General features: G+C 41.8%; 1 protein-coding gene across 3 annotated transcripts in view; it reads left to right on the top strand.

Annotated features, from left to right (window-relative positions):
- The window catches only part of PDGFRA (platelet derived growth factor receptor alpha), a 39,563-nt gene extending 16,083 nt beyond the window's left edge, over positions 1-23,480 (top strand). For all 3 annotated transcript variants that reach the window (XM_085545423.1, XM_015862296.3, XM_015862295.3), the window contains exons 8-23: positions 2-117; positions 611-737; positions 1,618-1,811; positions 7,287-7,381; positions 7,483-7,615; positions 11,613-11,717; positions 12,437-12,547; positions 12,820-12,973; positions 13,687-13,853; positions 14,965-15,080; positions 15,626-15,748; positions 16,342-16,453; positions 18,453-18,552; positions 18,673-18,778; positions 19,427-19,662; positions 20,148-23,480. In XM_085545423.1, coding sequence (XP_085401549.1) covers positions 2-117; positions 611-737; positions 1,618-1,811; positions 7,287-7,381; positions 7,483-7,615; positions 11,613-11,717; positions 12,437-12,547; positions 12,820-12,973; positions 13,687-13,853; positions 14,965-15,080; positions 15,626-15,748; positions 16,342-16,453; positions 18,453-18,552; positions 18,673-18,778; positions 19,427-19,662; positions 20,148-20,295 — 2,143 coding nt within the window. In that variant the 3' untranslated portion in view covers positions 20,296-23,480. The remainder of the gene's footprint in view (position 1; positions 118-610; positions 738-1,617; positions 1,812-7,286; positions 7,382-7,482; positions 7,616-11,612; positions 11,718-12,436; positions 12,548-12,819; positions 12,974-13,686; positions 13,854-14,964; positions 15,081-15,625; positions 15,749-16,341; positions 16,454-18,452; positions 18,553-18,672; positions 18,779-19,426; positions 19,663-20,147) is intronic.
- Positions 23,481-24,185: the final 705 nt, after the last annotated feature.

The raw sequence follows: 24,185 nt of genomic DNA, 5'->3' as shown, positions 1-24,185 counted from the left end.
GGTTTCAAAGTGTACTAAAATTGATCCGGGCCAAGGAAGAAGACAGTGGGTACTATACTTTGGTTGCTGAAAATGAAGATGAGGTTAAGAGATACACCTTCTCCTTGCTAATACAAGGTAATGGCTTCAAAAGCCTTCCTTACCAGAACTGATGGGCCACAGCATGAATTTGATCCACTTATGTATGGGTCAACAATGAATACTGGATTGCCTGGGCTATAGAGATAAGAGAAGTGTGAACTGGGGTGTCTGGAGCAGTGCATGTCTGCTGAGTCCTCGTAGCTCTCATACTGTAATCCTGGCTTTGACTTCTGCACTGGCCTTGTGCCAGAAAGAAACTTTATCCTCCTGTCTAAGTTATTCCAGCTGACAGCGGGAACGATAACTCATTTAGCATGACATGAGGACGTGGCATACACGCAGCACTTTCTTTTCATCGCTCTAGCTTGTGATACCCTGTGTTCTTCAGCAGACAGGGACCTCCTGGCCAAGTGGCTCTAGATGCCACTAAGCTGTCAGACAAACAGTACCTGCCCTGCTTTGTTTGAGATTTCAGGCTGCTCTTTTAGACCCTGTTGAACGTTTTAACAAATTCTTGACTCCTTTCCAGTTCCAGCCTTGATCTTAGACCTTGTGGATGACCACCAGGGCTCCACTGGCAGGCAGACAGTGAGGTGCTTGGCTGAAGGGACCCCGCTTCCTGATGTGGAATGGTTGGTTTGCAAGGACATTAAAAAGTAAGAAGAAGAGGAACTTTGTTATCTAAAACATGACTCCGTTGTTCTTGGCTAGCTTAACATTATTAGTTATCATACCGTGTTTTCTTCATCAAGAGCCAGTAAGCCATAATTCTGATGTCTTTTTGGAGACACACTGCTTATATTTTGAGAGGTTTTCAGTACCCTTCCTAGTGTTAATGTCCTATAGAAGAATACACAATGCATCCATTTAACTTTGATAAAAGTTCTGTGTTCAATAATTGAATGTAGTAGATCTTAAAGTTAACTGTCTTTCCATTCTGAGGACTCCTGCTACTTCACAGGTAGCCCTGTTGCCTCATTAATACTCTTGTGTGCTTCTAAATTTTCACTTGGACAGTTTCTCCCCAGATTATAATTTTCACCTTCTAAGACTTCTAGACACATGTAGTAATCATTCCTGGTTTTGCTAGTTCTAGACTGTTTTCTTCTGTAGCTGCTGGGAACTGCTGAGCTCTCCCTGGGAATCTGTAAGGATTCAAGGAAAAGGAGACTAAAGGAATCTGTAAGGATCCAAGGAAAAGGAGACTAAACATGAAGGGAGGCTAGGAGCCCTGGGACCTCCCAGCTGTGCTCCACTCCCACTGCACTAAAATCTCCTCCTGCCACCTGGGACAGTTGTCCTCTTAGCCCTGCCCCAGGAAGCCTTGTATGGCATGAAGGATTCAGGCAGAAGTAGAGATCCACTGCTATAACTCTACAGGATATGAATGATGCAGGCTTTTCACAGAGGTGGTCTTAAGCATTTCTTTAAAAATATAATTGACAGAAGAAAGGCATAGGAAAAGATGATTCCCACTGTGGTGACTTTTTATCTACACCTACATCCAACATGTATTTCCACTGTCACTCTCTGCAGATGCAGCAATGACACTTCCTGGACTCTTCTGACTAGCAACGTCTCTGATATACACATGGAAGCCCACTTGGATGAGAAGAATATGGTGGAAAGCCAGGTGACCTTCCAGAAGGTAGAGGAAACCCTGGCTGTCAGATGTGTAGCAAGAAACGACCTTGGCGCTGTTACTCGGGAACTGAAACTTGTGGCTCCCAGTGAGTTTGCTTTGTCCTTCTATGAGATTACAGAAGCCATCTTAACCTCTCGTTAACATACCTCATTTTAGTCTATAAGAAAGCTTAGTAGATAAAAACATAATCTGCAGCAAATAAGAATAAATGAAAATGGATTTTATCCACCAAGGAACAACTGAGAATGAAGCATTTTACAGGTCTTTATGGGGTATCTGATTTGTTTTATCATTTCATTATGATTGGTCATGGGATGTTCTTCTAAACAAAGTAGACAGTGTAGCTCTGGTCTCAGAGAGGCTTTACAGTTACCAACTGTCACGAGTTACTTAGATTTACCTATGCCCGTGACAGGGGAAGCCACCCTGTGCCCCCCCCCCCTCCCCCCCCGGCGCCCAGAAAGGAGGGGGAAAAGGGGAATGGGATAAAAACAGTGGCAATCTAAGGAGGAAAAACTTATTTTACTAAATATGATATCGAAATACAACATAACACAATATAATATAATTGAGGCTAACGAATCGAACGAAACAGAGAGAGAGAGAGTCCCCGAAAACTGAGAGGCCTACTGTGAACTCTAGGCGACACGTCTGGAACGCTTCCCACTCTCCGAGAAGTTCGAGAGAAGAAGGGCACTCCAGCCTGGGAACAAGATTATATAGCGTCCTGGTCCCGTGACTTATCATTACCCCTGTTGTTCTCTGGGATATGTAGTCTTCTTCTGTGGACTGCACATTCAATAGAAGTATCCATGCTTTACATGATGTTATGATGTGGAATACTGATAGCAAAATACAAAACCATGACATTCCACCCCTTATTCTACATTATTACATCATGGTTAATATATATACATATATATGCACGTATGTAAAACTATGATAGCTAAATAGTAGAATTGCATGTAACATAACTAAATGTACAACTATAATAACTAAAATACACTACACATGCAAACATATATATATAGATACATAAAATTATTGACTGCACTCCCCCAGCATCAAATTCCCTTGTGGTACACATTGAACATCCCCATCCTTCTGCATTACCCACCAAGTGCACCCAGGTCCCTGGGCAAAGACATTTCCACGGATAGGTTTGCCCTTTCCAGAAGCTGGAAGGACCCAAACAGCTTTTCCCAACATGTTCTTTACATGTACAACAGGGACCTTATCTCCTTCTATAGTGTGTAGGGGGCTAGATTGACTAGGACCATCACGATTGACAGATCCTCTAGTGTCGACCAAGCAAGTGGCTTCTGCCAGATTCTTCTCCCAGTGCTTAAATGTTCCACCACCCATTGCTTTCAACATAGTTTTCAACAATCCATTATATCGTTCAATTTTACCAGAAGCTGGTGCATGGTAGGGAATATGATAAATCCACTCAATGCCATGATCTTTGGCCCTATTTATAAGAGAATTTTTGAAATGTGTCCCATTATCAGATTCAATTCTTTCTGAGGTGCCATGTCGCCATAGGACTTGTTTCTCAAGACCTAATATGGTGTTTCGAGCAGTAGCATGGGGTACTGCATATGTTTCGAGCCACCCAGTGGTTGCCTCTACCATGGTGAGTACATAACACTTACCACTGCGAGATCGTGGCAAGGTGATATAATCAACCTGCCACACCTCCCCATATTTATACTTTTGCCATCGCCCTTCCTCCCAGAGAGGTTTCATCCTTTTGGCTTGTTTAATTATGGCACATGTTTCACAATCATGAATAATCTGCGCAATAGCGTCCATGGTTAAGTCCCCCCCTCGGTCTCTGGCCCACTTATGTCGTGTCTCTTCCTTGATGACCTGAGGTCTCATGAGCCCATCGAGCTAGAAATAATTCGCCCTTATTCTGCCAGTCCAAGTCAATTTGAGCCACCTCAATTCTGGCAGCTTTATCTACCTGATGGTTGTTTTGTTGTTCTTCAGTAGCCCGAATTTTGGGCACATGTGCATCCACGTGACGCACCTTTACAACCATATTCTTTGTTCGGGCAGCAATGTCCTTCCATAGTTCAGTGGCCCAAACAGATTTACCCCTCCATTGCCAGTTATTTTGTTCCCACCGCTGTAACCACCCCCATAAGGCATTTGACACCATCCATGAGTCAGTATAAAGATACAGCATTGGCCACCTCTCCCGTTCAGCAAAATCTAAGGCCAGCTGGACAGCTTTTACCTCTGCAAACTGACTTGATTCTCTCTTACCTTCAGTGGTTTCTGCAACCTGTCATGTGGGGCTCCACACAGCAGCTTTCCATTTGCGATGCTTCCCTACAATGCGACATGATCCGTCAGTGAATAGGGCATATTTCTTTTCATTTTCTGGTAATTCCTTGTATGGTGGGGCCTCTTTAGCACGTGATACCTCTTCTGCTGGTGATGTTCCAAACTTTTTATCTTCAGGCCAGTCCATGATTACCTCTAGAATTCCTGGACGATTGAGTTTTCCCATTCGCGCTCGCTGTGTAATCAGCATAATCTACTTGCTCCAGGTGACATTGGTAGCATGATGGGTGGAGGGAACCTTTCCTTTGAACATCCAGTTCAGCACTGGCAGTCGAGGTGCCAAAAGGAGCTGTGTTTCAGTCCCAGCTACTTCGGAAGCAGCCCGAACCCCCTCATACGCAGCTAAGATCTCCTTCTCAGTTGGAGTGTAGCACTCTTCAGACCCCTTATATGATTGACTCCAGAATCCCAGGGGTCGGCCTCGGGTCTCTCCTGAGGCTCTTTGCTACAAACTCCAAGTGGGGCCTTTCTCTCCAGCAGCAGTATAGAGGATGTTCTTTACATCCTGTCCAGTCTGTACTGGCCCCAGGGCTACAGCACGGGCTATCTCTTGTTTAATCTGTTCAAAAGCCTGCTGCTGCTCAGGGCCCCATGCAAAATCATTCTTCTTCCGCGTCACCTGATAAAGGGGGCTTACAATGAGGCTGTAGTTTGGAATGTGCATCCTCCAAAAGCCCACTGCACCCAGGAAAGATTGTGTCTCTTTCTTGCTAGTTGGTGGAGACATGGCAGTGATTTTGTCGATCACATCTGTTGGGATGTGACGACGTCCATCCTGCCACTTTATACCTAAGAACTGAATTTCCTGGGCAGGTCCTTTTACTTTGCTTCACTTAATAGCAAAGCCAGCTTGTAGAAGAATTTGGATGATCTGCTCTCCTTTTGTGAAAACCTCTTCTGCTGTATCGCCCCACACAACAATGTCATCAATGTACTGCAGGTGTTCAGGAGCACCACCCTGTTCCAGTACAGTTTGGACCAACCCATGGCAAATGGTTGGGCTGTGTTTCCACTCCTGGGGCAAACGGTTCCAAGTAAACTGAATGCCCCTCCAGGTGAAGCTTACATTCTGCAGCCAAAGGAATAGAGAAGAAGGCATTGGCAATGTCAATGGTGGCATACCATTTGGCTGCTTTTGACTCCAGCTTGTACTGGAGTTCCAACATGTCCGGCACAGCAGCGCTCAATGGGGGTGTGACCTCATTCAGGTCACGGTAGTCTACTGTCAGCCTCCATTCTCCACTGGCTTTACGCACTGGCCATATGGGACTGTTAAAAGGTGAGTGAGTTTTACTGATCACTCCCTGATTCTCCAACTGGCAAATCAAATCCTGAATGGGGAGCAAGGAATCCCTGTTGGTGCGATACTGCCGTCTGTGCACTGTCTTTGTAGCAATCGGTACCTGCTGCTCTTTTACTCGTAGCAGCCCCACAACAGACGGGTCCTCTGACAGGCCAGGCAAAACAGACAGCTGCTTAATGTTGTCCATGTCTACAGCAGCTATCCCAAAGGCCCATTGATACCCCTTAGGATCCTTGAAATGCCCCCTTTTGAGGTAATCAATACCCAGTATACATGGAGCCCCTGGGCCAGTCACAATAGGATGTTTTTGCCAGTCTTTGCCAGTGAGGCTTATTTCAGCCTCCAGCACAGTCAATTCTTGAGAGCCCCCAGTCACTCCAGAAATATGGATTGATTCTGTCCCTTCATGACTGGAGGGCATTAGGGTGCACTGTGCACCGGTATCCACCAGTGCTTTATATTCCTGTGGTTCTGATGTACCAGGCCATCGAATCCACACAGTCCAATAAACTCTATTATCCCTTTCCCTCCCCTGACTGAGGACAGGGCCCCTCTATTGGTTACCTGTGATGACTGGAGCAACTCCACTGGTGGTTGGTATGTCTAGTAGTTCTTTCACCTGTGCTCGTAGTGCAGAAGTAGGCTGATCATGCCACTTCCTTATGTCTTCTCCACGGTCACGTAGGTAGCGCCACACGGAAACACGCGGTGCAATCGTACTGTTGTTCTTTGCTCGAGCTGGGAAGCGTGTGCGTTTAACAGCTGAGACTTTTGATGATACAGGTGAGGAGTAGGACTGGAATACTTTGATCAGATCTTTCATTAGACCTGGTGGCCCGTATGAGGATTGACCTTCATCAGTTGTTTCTGATACTATTACGGGATCATTACGATTAGTTGATGGAAACAATTTCTTGCACATTTCATCTAGTCGGTCTTCTAGCCGTGAGATGGCAGAAACTGTGGCATGCAGTTGGGGGAGCTGCTGATTGACGGTTTGAAGCATTATAATCAGCTCAACAACTCGGGGCCATCTGCCCTCGAATCCTCTAGATGCTGTTACCAATGACTGTGCAATTCTCTCTGGTGCTGTACTTGTGATTTTCTGCCACATGTCAGGATCGGCCCTCACTCTCTCAGGATCATGTTCGCTTGGATCAGGGTTGTACAACATTTCCAACATGACCAATTCCCTCAGGTACTGGACGGTATTCCAACTAGTAATTTTAGGCTTCAAAGCATCCTTGTAGGGGTACCTTTCTCTCACAGCTTCTAACAGCCGCAACCAGAGAGTGGCAACTCCATCTGAACATCTGCTAATCCCTCTGTCAACACCTGCATCTTGGGCAATGCTTCCTAGTTGGTGAGCTTCATTACCATCTAGAGACAAGCTGTTGGCCCTGTTGTCCCAGCAGCGAAGCAACCAAGAAAGGATACCTTCATCTTGACGCCATGTAAACTCCTTTCTTGAGCCTTGGATTTCAGTCAGCTTCAGAGCTTCATGCCTCTTGGCTTTTCCCTTTGCTTTTTTCGGTACTGCTCCATGCCCGGCACCTGGGTCTTCTGCTGCCCCCCCCCCCTGCTTCTCCTTCTTTTCGTTCTAGATGCATGGACACCCGTTTCCATTTCTTGCCTTCCACAGGGGCAACTGATATTGCTACTGATGCCTCCTGTGACTGATCAGAGTTAACTTGGGCTTGAATCTCAGATCGGAAACTCTCTCTCTCCAGAATAGTATGATAGCAAAATTACAAAATTACAAAACCATGACACCAACTCAGTGTGCTCTTTCCATGTCTGTAGGATGTGGGAAGTGCAAAGCTGTGGGAGAAGGGTGTCTTGCGCATGTGTTGTGTTTTCATGGCTCTGGAGGAAAATATGGCCTTTCTTTTTACTCCACAGCCTTGCGATCAGAACTGACGGTGGCTGCTGCTGTCTTAGTACTCTTGGTGATTGTGATAATTTCACTGATTGTCCTGGTCATCATCTGGAAGCAGGTAATCTAGAAATAAAGATTTCAGTTTGGATGTGGAGCCCAGTTGGGTTTTGATCTCAAGTCAGACATAAGACTAATGATTACATTCATTGTGCTTTGCAGAAGCCAAGGTACGAGATAAGATGGAGAGTCATTGAGTCTATCAGCCCCGATGGCCATGAATATATTTATGTGGACCCAATGCAGCTGCCTTATGACTCCAGATGGGAGTTTCCTCGAGATGGGTTAGTGCTTGGTAAGTTTCCTGGTGGCCTTGGAGGCCAGAGTCTCTCTTTATCTGTTTTTCCATTGTTCTCCTTCCAAATCCCCTTCTTCTGCATTGGTGTCAGCCTCGAGCAACATGTTAGTGTTTTCTACACCTTCATTCCAGCACTGCAGTGCTCCAGATGTGCAGTGCCCATCTCAACACTACTTAAGTGGCCCTTGCCAGAGTTAAATTCCAGCTCCAACAGTCATTGCTGCTAAGACACCCACGAGAAGTGAATCAGTATTTTTAATTTGCAAGACATTTTTTTTTATGTGGAGAGGCCAAGGGAAACCTGCAAGTCGTTATATAGTTTTATTAGAAATATTTTTTAAATTATTAATCCATTATGCACATATATAATTGCTGAGTAACTGAATAATGTGTTTTTTGTGGCTACTGCCCTTCTTCCTTCCACCTTTGATCTCTCGTTCTGTTGTCCCTGCATTAGAGTTCATACAGAATTCAGCTAAACGGCCCAATTTGTCATTTCTATCAGCTGAAATTGTAGTGACTATAAACAATTCTAATGTTCTATCCAGAGAGTGTTTTACATGCACAAATCAGCCCTCTCTTGGAGGTGTCTGTGCATCAAGCTGCATACAAAAAATGCAGAAGAGAACTAAAAGGAGATTTTTTTCTGTGATGCTGTTTAGAGAATGCATTCCCCTGCTGTAATTCTCCTTGCCCCACCATAAAGAAAGAATTGATGCTAATTCTTAAAAGAGGCATAGTTTTTTTCTGGCTCAGGACTGACTTCATGTTAAATTCATGTTGCTAATTGAAAACTAGGAGAGAGTGAATATTTAATGGAATTATTTTATTACAACTCAGACTTTAATTATCTGCCTAAATAGGATTTGTCAGATCTGAGTTAATAGACCACCGCCGTGACTTTGTCTCCCTCTGACTCATGAGCACCAGTCTCCTTCAGTGCTTTCCTGTTTACAAGTACATTCATGACAGTCAGAGCTTTAAACACGGGTGCTACTTGTCCTGTTAGCAAACAGGACTGCTCAAGCATTCTTCTTGATGTGGTTGACATTTCTCTGCTGGCAGTTTTGTCTTTTTAAATGTTTCCTGTCAGGCTGATGGGGACCTGTTTTGTTTCTGGGTCTGATAATTCTGGTCTGTGTGGGTTTTCCCTTATTGAAGTGGAAGATGGCAGCAAAGGAATCACACCTTTAACTAAAGGAGGCTGTGAAAGAGGATGAAAAAACATTTTGGCTCATTCAGATGAGTGCTTCCCACTCTGGCTGAGTAAGCCAGCTGGTATTTATTTGTGTGTATGGCTTTTCTTCTTTCTTTCTTTTTTTTTTTTTTTTCCATCTAGTAGGGCCTGGAGTGCAGAGTGGCATTAAATGCCAACTCTGAATGTTGGCTGGCTGGAGTTTCAATTAATAAATTAGAGTTACTTTGCATTTTTCCCTTTGCTATCCTCTTTCCACTATGTGTGTAGTGCTCTGCTATTTGAAACACCCAGCAGCCAGCACAGGACTAGGAGATGTGCAACAACTAGAAATTGGATAATGCAGTGAGCTGCCTGTGTGCCATTCTTCCTGGTGCTGTTGTGAAGCTGTGAGGTCCCTGCTCATCCTCCTGAAGCTGGGGAGGCAGAGCAGGGTCCTTTAAGGAGAGGAACCTGAGTGCTGTGGCATCTCGAGGTTTTGGAATGGCAGTAGAGACTGCAGAGTTGCTCCCATCACTTCCTAACAAACCACCTACTTATCACAGTGGAGTTCATAAAACAAAATGCTGGTCTAATAGATAGAATTAGACCCATTTCCATTTGCAGCTTGCAAAAGGCAAGTTAAGGTTCAAAGTTTATAGCATTTAGGGATGTGGTACCTAATTCTTCGTGAGTCTAGAAGCTGGGTATAGAATATAAATCTTGTTTGGCTTTTGGTATTTGTTAAGGAAGTTGTGGTTTGGTATGGGGTGAATCCAAGTTTAATTTTGGCCAAAGAGCAGTCTGGTCAAGAAAACTGTTTGGGACTTCATATTTGTAGGCATGTCCTCTAGATGAGAAACATGGCACCTCTGCACTGGTCTCAGCAGATATTGCGGACCTGGGCAGAGCTTGGACTAAAATTAGCTCTCACACCAAGTACAGTCCCTCCAGAAGCTTCAGGAGCTTGGAAATGATGCTGTCTGCATGGTCCTCATGTCACAGAGAAGCAGTCCTCCAGCAGGCAGATCCCAGTCGTGCCTTTATACTAAGAGTAATAAATACACAATTTAATTTTGGTCTCTGCTGAAGGCCTTGACATCCAGAAAGTGATGGAGCTATTGCATTACAGATGCCTCCAACTTGTAAGCAGTCACCTGGCTCTGAATTTTCAAGTGCAGAACAGATGGAATGTGTGTGGAGAGGGGTGAAAAGGGGAATAGCAGCAATAGCTCCCTGTCACTCCGGAAGTGCTCCCCCTGCCTCTGAATGCACTCAGGCTGGGCCGAGGGACGGGAGGGAGATGTGTGTCTCATGGTTTGGGGAGGAATTGGCTCGTGAAGACAAGAAGATCAAGGAGCATCAGCAAACGCGATCACTTTCTGAAGGGCTGCATCCTGCCATGTGGCTCCCAGATTTTCGGGCTGAAAAATTTCAGGGGCCAAATTTCAGGTTGTTTGAATTAGTCTGAAATTTAGTGGGAAGATTTCTCACATCCTGAATGACTGGAAAGAATAACCTTTGGAGCGCAGGAATCTTGAGAAGAAACGGCATGGTTTTCGTGTGCATGACAAACTACACTGTCATGATCTTGGAGAGGTTTGTTAGTTGTAACTCAGCACGCACCATTTCTTGCTAATGATGTAGATATTTATTTTTTTGCTGGAAACTTTTTTCCTAAGGAGTGTATACAACAAAAGTATGGGCTGTAGCCTTAGGATAACAGAAACATGTGGCATTGCATGCCAGATAACACCTTCAGATGTGCAAAAGGCAGAAAGTTCAAACTGCAAGTGAACATCATGGACAGAATGTCATTTATCTCCATAGTAAAAAGCCCTATATAGTCTCCTCATGTTGGAAGTTAGAAAAAACAAACACATGAAATGAAAGAGCTCATTGGGAATATGAAAATGTCCTGGCATCTGGAGCTCATATAGGGATTCGTTTACTGAATAAATGTTGCCTTAATGAACTTGCTGTCCAATATGGAATCAATGAATTACAGCATTTTGGATAATGTTTGTGCACTTCATACTTCTCTAGAATTCTGCTAAATCTATACACAATTGTTCTGCACACTGCATCTGTAATAGAAAACAGGATATAATAACCAAAACTGTTTGTCTAAATTGATTTGTGGGAAGAGTAAATGTGTATAAACATAAGCTGTTTCATCATAGCACTTGGAAATTTGCAATAAAATTTATTCAAACAGATGAAACACACTTGTACATTAAACTTCAGAGGAGTTTCCCTCATATATGATCAATATGTATTTCAGCTTCCTTCATATTACTGATGGTCCTGCTTGTCTGTTTCTAAATGTTCTGCTGATTCTCTTCAGCCTGTCTTGTTGCTAGCTGTATCAGCATCAATATAACAGCCCAAAACCACAGCTGGAGAGCCCAGTTCATATCTGAAATGAAGGGCACAACTATACTCTAGTCAAATACCGGCTGAGGCAAGTTTAGACATAGGAATTTCAATGCTTAGGAAGGGTGAGTGTGGGAGGGCAGAATTAGGGACATATTTATATGAACTGCACTGTTTCTCAGAGCTCCTGTCCTACAAACTCGCACATATAGATGTGCTTCTAATGATTGCTTGCTTTCATTTGGGAACTGTACTTAATTTCTTTAAAATATATTTGCATTTTCTGTTCAACAACATCACATTATTTCTATTATTATTACTATTATTATTTTTAACACCAGTGTTCTGAGTGAGTGTACTCATATTCTGAAGAGGAACAGCAGCAGGAAATGAGGCTAATTGCTGTTACACCCTGGAATTAATAATGCTCTTCCTCATGTTCAGGTCGAATCCTTGGTTCTGGTGCATTTGGAAAAGTGGTGGAAGGGACAGCATATGGATTGAGTCGTTCTCAACCAGTGATGAAAGTAGCTGTGAAAATGCTAAAACGTAAGTTATCACTGTTCCGTTTTCCATTCTAGTCTGTGCACGTTCCCATTGGGTTATTTGAGCACTGTTTGTGTATAAGTAGCTTCTCAATATCTACTTTCAAATCTACCTGCAGTGTGGATGAAGCTGGTTTGTACCACTTGCTCAAGAGCAACGAGGAACTTCCTAGTGCTGTAAAAAGCAGCTTGCAAAGTCCCTCTGTGCCACACAAGCAATCCAGTGTACCCCTGGAAAAGGGCAAACAGATTGGGTCAACTCTTGAGATAAATTAAATAAGTCCTCTTTCCTGGTGGATATCTGAAGCCCTTTTGTTGCTTACAATGCTTCTCAACCAAGACATTTTGTTTTCCTTCTCCTGCCTTTCATGTCTTCTGCCCCATGGAAGAGGTCTCCATTAGCAGAGCTGGTGGTCATTCATTAGGTATTCAAGAAACATGGAGGTGTGGTACATAGGGATATGGCTTAGTGGGCAAAATTAATGTTAAGTGGATGGTTTGACTAGATGATCTTAGAGGTCTTTTTCAACCTTACTGTCTCTGTGATTCTATGACTTATGACTCTTCTCCAAGTCTGAAGAAGTCCCATTTTCAAGAAAAGGACACAGTCTTCTTCAAGAAATAATTTTAGAAATGTTCTTCTGAGGCAAGCAAAGGGAGATCAATTATTATTGTGAAAATAGTGATTGCTCTCACTCAGTGGTGTGTGTGCTTTTTCAACAGCTACAGCTAGATCCAGCGAAAAACAAGCTCTGATGTCTGAACTGAAGATAATGACACATCTTGGGCCCCACCTGAACATTGTGAACCTGCTTGGAGCTTGTACAAAATCAGGTGGGTATGGCTGATTAAATGGAAGCTTGCTGTGGAGCTGCCATTCACTGTTTAATAATCACACAAATATCAAGTGTGATTGACCTTAACATTTAATATGAATAAATACGAGATTTCACAAGCCTACTTGTTATTTGGTAGTAGTTACAGTCATAATTTAATACACTGAAATCTATTAACTTCTAGTAATCTTCTTGTTCTATATTTGATTCTATGCTGTCTTTGGGAGCTGTCGTTTTTGAAAGATGAATTATTTTGCCTTGTTTCATCAGGACCTATTTACATAATCACTGAATACTGCTTTTATGGTGATTTGGTGAACTATCTACACAAGAACAGGGACAACTTCCTCAGCCGACATCCAGAGAAACCAAAGAAAGACATGGATATTTTTGGGATGAACCCAGCTGATGAAAGCACAAGAAGGTGGGAAAGAAGGGGAAAAGAAAATGTATGACCTACAATATAAGGAATAGCATTACTAATCCTTATTCCTTACCCTTCATTCCTTGATTTGGAGCTCTCAATAATTCATCTCAATGGGCTTTTGTTTATCAGTGTTGTAATATCTAAAAAGATTTCAGCAGCAATCAAGCAATGTCATAACATCAGCCAGGATTAAGAAGGGGACAGAAATTCCTTCAAAAAAACACACTGGCAAATAGACCAACTGACTCAGTAGCCAAGTCCATCTGGGACTATTCATCTGAGCATGAGTTTGCTCAGCTTAACTGGGCTTGATGCAAACTGTGTGAGCGAATAAATTGATCTGTCCTTTGGAACTCTGAACTAAACACCCTATGTAGTAATAGCTGAGTTCAGTGGGATTACTGGAAGTTAGACAAGGTATATTGACACATAGATATATATCTGACTGTTGATGAAAGGACAAGTTTAAAGCTCTTGTAGAGGTTCAATTACTGTAGTCTGTGGTGATGTGTGTGTGGTAATACGTGGCTGTGTTGTGGTGTAGGATTCTTATGCAGGATTCCCTATCAGTAAGTCAGCTCTTAAACCCTTGTATTACTTAGCAATGCAGCTGTGTGTGTCCTGAGAACTGTCAGAGCATAGGATGTTATGGCAGGGAAGCCATCTTCCCTGATAGCTGATACAACTGTATATATATTTAATAATTTCAGCTATGTGATTTTATCATTTGAAAACACTGGAGAATACATGGACATGAAACAAGCTGATACGACTCAGTACGTGCCAATGCTGGAAAGGAAGGAAGGATCTAAATATTCTGATATTCAGAGATCTGTATATGATCGACCTGCTTCATATAAGAAGAAATCTTTGTCAGGTAATGTAGAGTTGTCCTGTTTGCATGCATCACTAACACAAATGAACATCTGATTTTTGCCATTTATGACATGGTTGTAAACTATTCAGCTGTGTTCTGTATGCATACGAGTATCACCTGCAAGCTAAAAGCTGGTGCCTTATGATTCTGTGATTCTGAGACTGTCAGCGTGCTCTAGTGGCACTGTGTGCTGCTGGGGCAGTGTGTTTGCTTCTGTGCTGAACTGCTTAGGGGCCATATTCTGTAATGAGGCTGCAGACACTCTTTGGAGGCAGTGGTTTCATTAGTCTTGTGGTCTGCAAGATTTTGAGCAGTAAGAATGAACAACAATAATAGTAATTTTTATTACTCTGTTTACACTTACATTTCACATTAATTGACACTAAATGTGCAACAGTCCCAAATACTTTCCTGGATTATGTAATGAGGATAATGAATACATCCTATTCCCTGCTCCTTTTCTCAGAATCGAATTATGTTTTACTTAAAAATAGGCACAGTCACTTCTGGCTCTGGGCTCCAGGAACTGAAGCATAGCCAGCCCACATTTACATGGCAGACTAATGTACTCATATTGTGCTCTAGGACAGTGGGGATAAATGAATCACAGAATCATGACTGTTTTTTTGCCAACATCTTTCATAAAAAATATAAGATTATTTGCCTTAGAATTCCTGATCCTTTTTGCTGGTATTGGTTCCGCTCCAACGAATACTCATTGGGAAATACAGCAGTGTTCAGAAAGAGTAAGTGGATAAGAATGTATGTGTATGCAAAAAAACTTGGTAAATGTTTTTGAACCACACACTGAGTATTATAAACAACCTGTGTAACACTTCAGTGGGCCTTTTACATTTCTTCCCTCTTTTCCCTGCAATTTTGTGGGGAAAAAAACAGACAGGAGAAAAAACAAATGTTAAATTTAACACCAAAAGCAGCATGTTTCAGCAACTGATGAAGACGTCAGCTGTGGCTAGTTATTGTGAAGACTGTTTTGGTCATGTCAGACTGTTAAAGTCATCAGTTCAAAATAAAACAGGTAGAGGAAATGGATGCTTCTTTCACTCTTTGCAGCACAAACATAGATATACTTTTCTCTATGTTTCCGTAGAATCAGAAGTAAATTACCTTCTTTCGGATGACAGTTCAGAAGATCTGAGCCTGCTGGATTTGCTAAGCTTCACCTACCAGGTTGCACGGGGAATGGAATTCTTGGCTTCTAAAAATGTAAGTAAATAAAACACTAAGTAACAATGCAGGAAATGTACAAATGTCTGAGCTGTGGGTTTCAGTTTAGATTCTGAAAACAAATACAATATAGTCATGTTTTGGGGTTTTAGTCAGCTTTTTAACCTGGAAACTGAGATTACCATGATTTGAGAAATCAAAGCAACATCCTCTTTCTCATTTGCAGTCTTTGTCATTGGTAAAGCCATGGTCTTAGATCCAGTGGTGGATCTTGGCAGGGTCTGGGTGGAGGTTCTATGCAGGCACTGGCCAGTGTGGTGTGAGCACAAACTATCATTGGACAGGCATTGCTTTTGCATCCTTCCCACTGTTGCAAATGCACATGAGGCCCCTCTGTTTCTGAGGAATTATGCCTCCATGATTCTGTTAGAGGGCAGTATTGGGGCCTGTGCAGTAGAAGAATGTCTTGTTAAGACTGTGCCCAGAAAGTCAATACGATCTGGGTGTTTTCATAGAGCTTTGGAAGAGAAACAGCCCTCTAGGAATTAGCACGTCCTTGAAAGACTTAATTTCTCTCCATGCAGTGTGTACACCGTGACTTGGCAGCTCGTAATGTCCTTCTGGCTCAAGGCAAAATCGTGAAGATCTGTGACTTTGGGTTGGCTAGAGACATCATGCATGATTCCAACTACGTCTCCAAGGGCAGCGTATGTATTTCTTAATCTCCTGGGCTCTGCTTTAACTGCAGTGAGAAGTGTCAGCTTTAAATGCTGGTTAGCAGTATTAGTTACACTAATTAACTGCTGAGATGAGCGCTCTTGAGAACAATCTTTCTTCAGTTCATTAATTCTTATGACTTTTCTAAGATTGCTTGAAAGCTGGAAAGCTCTTCGGCCTCACTTAGTGCTTCACAGGCTTAAATTTTAACTGGCAAGTTTTGTGAGTGGATAAAGTAAGGATCTGTCAGTATGTAGAGCAGTAACACGTCCATCAATGACACATCAGATCTAGATCATCAGTGCCACCCTTTGCATTATTACCTCCAATCAGCCTACTCATTTGCTATTGGGAAAATGAATGCAGTTGTAGTTTAATAAATTCTTTTGGGGAGCAAAGAGTAGCATTGCTTCTAATCCTGATATCTCCATGTGAAATGGAATTAAAAATATGTAATGGCCATGTTCACAAGTTTTTCTTATTAAGGCGAAGCTAATCCCGACTGTCAAACAACAGTTGTAACAGGAAGCATTTCTTTAATGACTAATCTATGTGGTTTGGGGTTTCTTTCCTTCTGCTACAGACTTTCCTCCCAGTAAAATGGATGGCACCTGAAAGCATTTTTGACAATCTGTACACAACATTAAGCGATGTCTGGTCTTATGGTATTCTGCTGTGGGAAATATTTTCTCTTGGTATGTACTGTGAACACTTTCTTACATGTCGTAATTAATTTTGTTCAGTCCAAGCTGTTCTACACAAAGCATTTCAAATCCTGTAGTAGAAATATAGGTGTGAAATCAACTTTTAGTTTCTTCTGCATGAGGATTCAGGTCCCAGCATGAAGTTTGAAGCAAGAAGTCCCTGTTCTCCTAAAGATTTAGTTTTATTTATTTATTTTGCAAGATTTTTGTTTGGTTGTTTTCTTGTTTTTTTTTGTGTTTGTTTTTTTTTGGACAGAAAATTGAAGGCAGGGAGTGAAAAGCTTTTCTGGAATAGCATTGGTGCCAGGATGGAATTTCTGGCCAAACTGTGGAGGAATGAACTTCCTCATGCATCAGGGTGCCTTGGCTGCAACTCAGTCGAGTGGCTATTTAGAAGCAATCTCTTTGTATATGTTTCAAAAGATCCCATCTAAGCCCCATTACAGAATGAAAACAAAATGTCAATCTTCTGGGACACTGATTTCTCATTTCCAGGTCAGCACCATTCTCACAGTTGGTTTATGGCAGCGTAAAGTGGTTATGACAGTGTTTAGCAGTTACAGACAATATACATTTCCCAGCTGGGAGCAGCCTGGCTCCTGACTCAGGCTGATTAATTAGCCTCCTGGGCGGGTGGCTGGCCTGCTTCACTAAGTGTGCTTTGCCCAGATTTACTTTGAGCAGAATTAATCACGCCTGCATGATATCTGCTACTGCCCCATGGCAACCCCAAGCCTAACGTTATTTTCTAGAATAAGTTGTAATAGAGCTGCTTCTCAGAAACAGCATTTGCACTATTTATAGTATTGATAACTGCAATCTCTAGGCATCACGGGGCCCTGTAAATATCCATTCACAAGCATCACTGAGGTCACAGAAGTGCTATTTAGATGGGGAACTGAAGCACAAATAAGTCTGTGCTTCATTGTCTTACTTTTAAAGTAGGGTCTGAAGCCGATTTTTAAGTGAAAATCTTGCTTTTGAAAAGGCTGTGGTCTTTGGTGTAAACATTACAGAATGCATGCCTGCACCCAGGAAAGCACTCTCTGTCTTGAAAAGTGAAACGTACACAAGCAAATGACTTGGCCAAAGTAGCACGGGAAGACAGTGGCAGAGCATGACCTTAAGTCTTCCAGATACAGGCTGACCACCTGATCTGGGTATCATCCGGCCTCTGTGCTCAGTCAGTACTCTTCAGAAACACTACAAAGGGATTTTTTTTTTTAAAATGGCACCAGCCTCAGTCTTTCCTAGACAATGTTTCACATCAGAGCATACCAGAAATGCCTTGCAGCTGATGCAACACAATGTACGTCAGTTATTCATTTTTGCCAGCTTTGGTTTAGTTTCATTAACTTTGATGTCATGTCAAACTTTGGTCTGAGCAGCTGATCAGTATTTGGGGACACTATCTGGGAACCATTCAGCTTCCCCAGTGAAATGTCAATATTTCAATTTTATGATCAGGTTCAGCTTTAGAACTACCTGACTTTGCAAGCAGTGAGTTGCAAAGCTCCAGTTCTGTAAAAGTAACTCCTCACTGAAAGATTATTTTATACACAAAGGCACACGTGCCTGCAAACAGCTTCCAGGCTTGTTTAATACTTCTTTTAAAGTTTGTATTTCACACCACAAAACATAAAATGATCAATAACTGGAATAACTATATGGGTCTCTGAGCAGTTCTCAAGAAGATTTTAAAAACCACTTGTATCTCACCCTTCTAGACTCATAGGCATATCAACACTCTCTGAAATTTAAAATACACCCCAGAGGAGTATTAACCAGACAACTGAATTATCTGTTTTCTCCAAGTCAGCATCTTTATGTGGTTCAGCAAACACTAGCTAGTCAGTATTTGTGGATTTGCAAACATTTTTATTATCATAAGCTGTGGTTTATTTCAAGGTTGTAAGTATTAACACAACGTAAAATAATACTTTTAAATTCAGTTTTATATAGTATTCTTTTTCTTCTGTCTTATCTGCAGGTGGCACACCATATCCTGGCATGATGGTCGACTCCACTTTCTACAATAAGATAAAGAGTGGCTACCGAATGGCAAAACCTGATCACGCTACCAATGAAGTGTACGTGCATATTTGGCTTTCCCATGTCTGGCCAGTCTCTGGACAATTTTGGCTTTTGTTTTTGCCTGATAGCTTGCTTTCCTTCCCAGTTGATTAAATTGTTTTCTGTCTTATCTGTAGGTATGAGATCATGGTAAAGTGCTGGAACAGTGAACCAGAGAAAAGACCTTCATTTTATCATTTGAGTGAAATTGTGGAGAGCTTGTTGCCTGGACAGTACAAAAAGGTCTGTATTTTGTGCATATGTTTTTAGAGGGAAATGCGATTGTTGCTCCAGCCATCAGAGCCATGGTCACTGAACTGACACATCCTAACCTGGATGAGTTACATGATGCAGGCTGGGACATCACATGGTCTGGGGAAAGGAAGCTGAGGTTATTGAGAAAAGCAATTTTGCAGTTTTAGCTGGGAAGCAGAACTCTCTGCTTCCAGTGATATCCTACCAACTTCAGATTCCTAGCAGAGCATGCTTTTTTTACATATATTTTCACAGAATATTTTAGGCAGTGAAAGTATTCCAGAAAAGGAACTATGTATTGCCCATATGTAGAATTTCTCTCCCTCCCTCTTCCCACAGAAGAGTTTGGATTCCAATTTCTGCTGCTTCTGGAAAAGCTTTGCTTGCTCCATCATTTGGTGTTCCATTTCCCAGTCTGCCCTTCCTTGTCTCTCTTGTCTGCTCTGTGCTGCCACACTCACTCCTGTATCTTCTAAAACCAACTCTCAGTCACTTGGTGGTGCTGGGCTTTTACATCCAGTGTTGTGGACTCATTGAGCAAATGTTTTGGGGGTTAATGAATCATAGCTAGTCAGCTGAAGAAAGGTGGTCTTAGTGAGTAGCATCTAATGAGGTTGTTGAAATGAATGTTTTCAGAGCTACGAGAAAATTCACCTGGACTTCCTGAAAAGTGATCACCCAGCTGTTACTCGAATGAGAGGAGACTGTGACAACACCTACATTGGTGTCACCTACAAGAATGAAGACAAGTTAAAGGATAGAGAGAGCGGATTTGATGAGCAGAGGCTGAGTGCTGACAGTGGGTACATCATCCCCCTGCCTGACATTGACCCTGTTTCTGAAGATGAGCTTGGCAAAAGGAACAGGCACAGGTGGGTACAGTTTTACAAATCAGGTAGCCCATAGTCCCCTTTCTGGGTTGCATTTGGTGATATTCATTAGTACTTCTTAGAATCCTACTTCGCAATTCATTTCCTAGGCTCTGTTGGAGATATGCATTAGGAAGGTTCTGTGTAGTGTGGCAGTATTACTGGCCATAATGTTTCCAATATGAAATACCTTATTTTGGCTCCTCTGTGTCTGCCAGAGGAAGGCAGCTGCTAACTTGACCAAGTCATAGCAACTGTCTGATGGTTCAGTTGGCATGTTTTACATTACATTTGCCTCTACAGCTCGATGACTTTGAACCTGCCCTGCCAGGCATGGGGGTTGGAACTTCATGATCCTTGAGGTCCCTTCCAACCTAGGTTATTCTGTGTGTGATTCTGTGTGATGTGGTGTTCAGTTCAATTCATAAATTGGGGTACGTGGTGCCTTTTAATGTGTATTTTAGCTCTGAGATCTTCGTCTCTTCCAGTTCCCAGACTTCTGAAGAAAGCGCCATTGAAACTGGTTCCAGTAGCTCTACTTTTATCAAGAGAGAGGATGAGACCATTGAGGACATTGACATGATGGATGACATCGGGATTGACTCCTCGGATCTGGTGGAGGACAGCTTCCTGTAATCCCAGACACCTTCTAACTGCACGCAGGGAAACTTACTGTGCTGTCTACAGACTTCTGTTACACAGAGAAAACCACTTCATTGCAATGTCAAGGATGTGAAGAGAAGATGGATTTGTACAGAGAGATGCCCAGTGATGGGCAAAGGAATCAGCCTGAGAATGAAAGAGAGAGAACTGTCAAAGATGGATTTTGTTAGTGTTGCTTCTTGCAGTACTTTATGAGCATCTCAGTGTTGTTTGCCATTCCAGCTGGTGGAGGACGATGGAAAGGCCATAAACAGACCAGTTTTGTGTTCCAAGGGCATTCCTATGACTTTGATGGATAGAATTTCCACTGCAGCAATACTTCATCATTGTAATTATGTAAATAACTATCAGCTCAAGGATCTTTTGAGGTGCACATTGAATACACTCCATGGATTTTAGAAAGGATCACCCATGAATTTTGTGCACTTCTTCCCTCAATCTCAGTGTCAGCTGCTGTTGAACTATCATGTGAATTGAAGAACATGCGAAAACCACTTTTGGACCAATAATGTCTGAAACCACAAAAAACTGACCGGTACTACAAAACATGTTACTTTTTAACATTAATGCAAGGGGAATAATAATAATAATAATAATAAAAACCAGTTTATAATAGGTGTTAGAAACCTAGTAAGTCTTTATTAACCATAGAAGATAGCTGTTTTCATGATAATACTACTACTGTTTTCCGTAACACTAAGCCTATATTTTATAATTCACTGTCCTTCAGTAAGAGCAATCTCAAGAAATATTATTAAGTACAAGGAAAAAATCATGACCTGAAAATTTGATGAAACAACCTTTATCAGGCCCTATGTAGTATGATAATTGCTCTGACTAGCTAAAACTTATGCAATATGGAGAAGTTGCATCCTGTAATATGCTAAGATTTAGTTTTCTATTTTGAATTGAGCAGCTTTTCTAATCAGCTGTACTAGAAGCAATTATTGTCCTCCAGTTAAAAGAACGTATAAGCATTCAAAAAAAATTTTTTTTAATTTGAATTTATGCCAGATTTCCCAAATTTTGGAGAGTGAAAGATCATGATAAACCAACAGCAACATCCCATTGTTAGTGTTTCATAGTTTCTCAAAAGAAATCTTATTCCAGGATTAGGTATGAAAAATCAATTTTATTTTTGAACGGCTCAAGGAAAAAAGACACCTCTCCCAGACTTGAACTCCAGATGATAAAAGCAGAAATAGTTCTGCAACAAATATCCTTGTCTTAATTTTGAAGTTTAAAGAGAAGCAGAAAACTTACTATTATCTTTGCAGACTCTAACTACAAATAGTAATTGCCTTCAGGTGTGATTTCTGGATGAAGGTGCATGAGAACAAACCTGCTCTCAGCCTGCAATAGTTATTTTTTGACACCACTTACAAGAGCAAAGTATTATGATTACTGCTATCACTGTACAGTGTTATTGATATTTTATGTTTTGGAAGACTTACACGTGAAAGAAAGGTACATCACTGCAAAGGGCCCCATCCTTTCTGGTGCTCATCTTTCAAACTTAACTCTAATTCAGTGCGATGAGTGCCTCACAGGACGCGCTCAGCATCTGGCATGGTGGAACAAATGCAAATGTGGTACAAACTCATCTCTGCGTTCAAGTACTTTTCCTAGGAAGTATGAAAGATGGACCAGCAGCAATTGACAACACAAGCTACCTGGATCTAAGTAACAAACTGAGCTTTACCTTGAAATGGCCCTAAGGAAAGCTATACAACTCCCGATCACGTCATTCATGGATGGTTGTGGATTTAAGAAAAATAAATGTAATATTGTCATTTCTACAGGCAAATAATTTTGGCTCTGAGTTTCAAAAATATCACCTGGTTGTGGCCACATACAGATGTCCTGCAGATGTGGAAACGTGACCTGAAGTGAGGCACCTGCATTTTCAGCCCTGGTCATGTTCGACAATCATAACAAACCATGAGCAATGACATGTCCTCCTTTCTCTGCAATCAACAGACCAATACCAAGTGTCTTTCTGAGCTCCGCATGGGGACAACTGTGAAATATAAAGACTCTTGAAGGGATAGCCTGGACACACAAGATGATGCAAAGTCCCCCTCCAGTTATGAACTATAAATTGAGGAAACACAAATTGTCTACTGGATATCCCAGATATCTGAATGGCCATTTGGGACCGCACATGCCTTAATTTGCATGTGTAGTCATTACAACTGCATGCTCAAATTAGGCAAGCGATTTCACCTGCACTTTTGCACATGGCCCAGTGTTCTTCGGGGTTTGAAAATCAGGCCTGGCATGTTTTACTATACCAGTTACTGGAATACAAGGACATTTTCCCATGGTCTCCCCTTCCTCTCATTGATTTCATTCTGTATTGCACAACATACATTGGGGCTAGACCAAAATGGTGGATGTGAACCAGAGCCGCTCATGAGTGTTTGTATACATTAATTTTACCTGTGGCATGAGTCTAGCCAAACCCAGCTTATTTCAGGGTGGAATCCAATAAACTTGCCGATAAACTGGAATGAGAGGCAGAGGCAGAGTGGGATTTATTAGAGAGGGAGAAGTGGGAGGAGATGATTCTTTAGTTTTACAATATTTTCAGTATTACCAACATTTTAGTTTATGGCTTAATTTTTGAGAAGCCACTGGAAAAGATAGTCCCAAATCTTACTCTAAGGTAATCTTATAATGACAATCAGTGTTAGCCTATCACAGCATTTGATTTGGAATGGCCAACCAATTCCTTACAGTGTGGTCTGCAGCTTGTACAAAATGGTCCTATTACATGGTGAAGGACGTGAGATATGGTGATGTTATACATCAATATGTATATAAGTATTTTTATATAGACTTTTAGAATACTGCCAAAACATTTATGACAGCTATATCACTGCCTTTGTTTATATTTTTTTTAACTGTGATATATTCCACAGGCACGTAACTGTTGCACTTTGAATGTCCAAAAGTTATATTTTAGAATAATAAAAAAGGAAGTGTTTCCAAAATGGTGGTTGTTGTGAAATATTTGAAGAAGGGCAAACTAGCCCGAGTGATGGTAGGCACAAAATGTATTACAAAATGCCCCTGTTGATATTTTGTCTTTGAAAAATCAAATCCTGTAAATAAAGATCTCTATATTTCAATAAATGATATATAATTTAAGGATATGTGAGGGGTCTATACTCACTTATTGAAAGACTGTTATAAGGGATCAGTCTTGCTTGACTTTTTTTTCCTGCCTGAGAATTTGGGTTAGTAGAACACTCTGCAAAGCCATTGGGCAGCAAAGACAGTTCCCTGAGCCCTTCTGGTGTGCACAGTGAGGAACCGCCAATGAGAATGTAACTTAACCAGTGAATTCTGTCCGTGTGAAGCTCCTTTGACCCCAGGCTGTGGTAGGTTTAGTGCTCCAGTGACCGACATCTGAGCTCCCCACATAAGATAAAATCCTTCTGGTTTCAGCACTGGTAGATTCAGTGGTACTGGTAGGTTCAGTGCTGCCTGTCTGCACGTGCTGGGGAATGGGGTGCATGGGATGCGAAAAACAGCACTGTGTCATGTATCTCCTATATATGTTCTGCTTCTTCTGATACAGGTGTACAATAAGAGGTTTTATGCAAAGGTTGTTTTTAATAAGGGACTAAAGCTGCCTTATGTCAGCCTTTAGTCTAAAGCTCTTGATGAACATGGAGGATGGACACATCCATCTTCAAATTGCCATGGTTTCTCTTCTTCTGGCCACTGATGCAGGTATTTGTTTTAAATCTGTGCTGAAGTGAGCTTCTTTATGAACCAAACCAGACTTTGCTCTATGATGCTGTACTCCCACAGTAGCTTATATGACTGAATGTGAACTTGAGAAGAATTAAATA

This window comes from Coturnix japonica, chromosome 4 (genome assembly GCF_054131305.1).
Source record: "Coturnix japonica strain WE chromosome 4, WE-NBRP24, whole genome shotgun sequence".
Lineage (NCBI taxonomy): Eukaryota > Metazoa > Chordata > Aves > Galliformes > Phasianidae > Coturnix > Coturnix japonica.
Note: the sequence above shows the minus strand (reverse complement) of the source record. Positions and strands in the feature narration are given on the sequence as shown.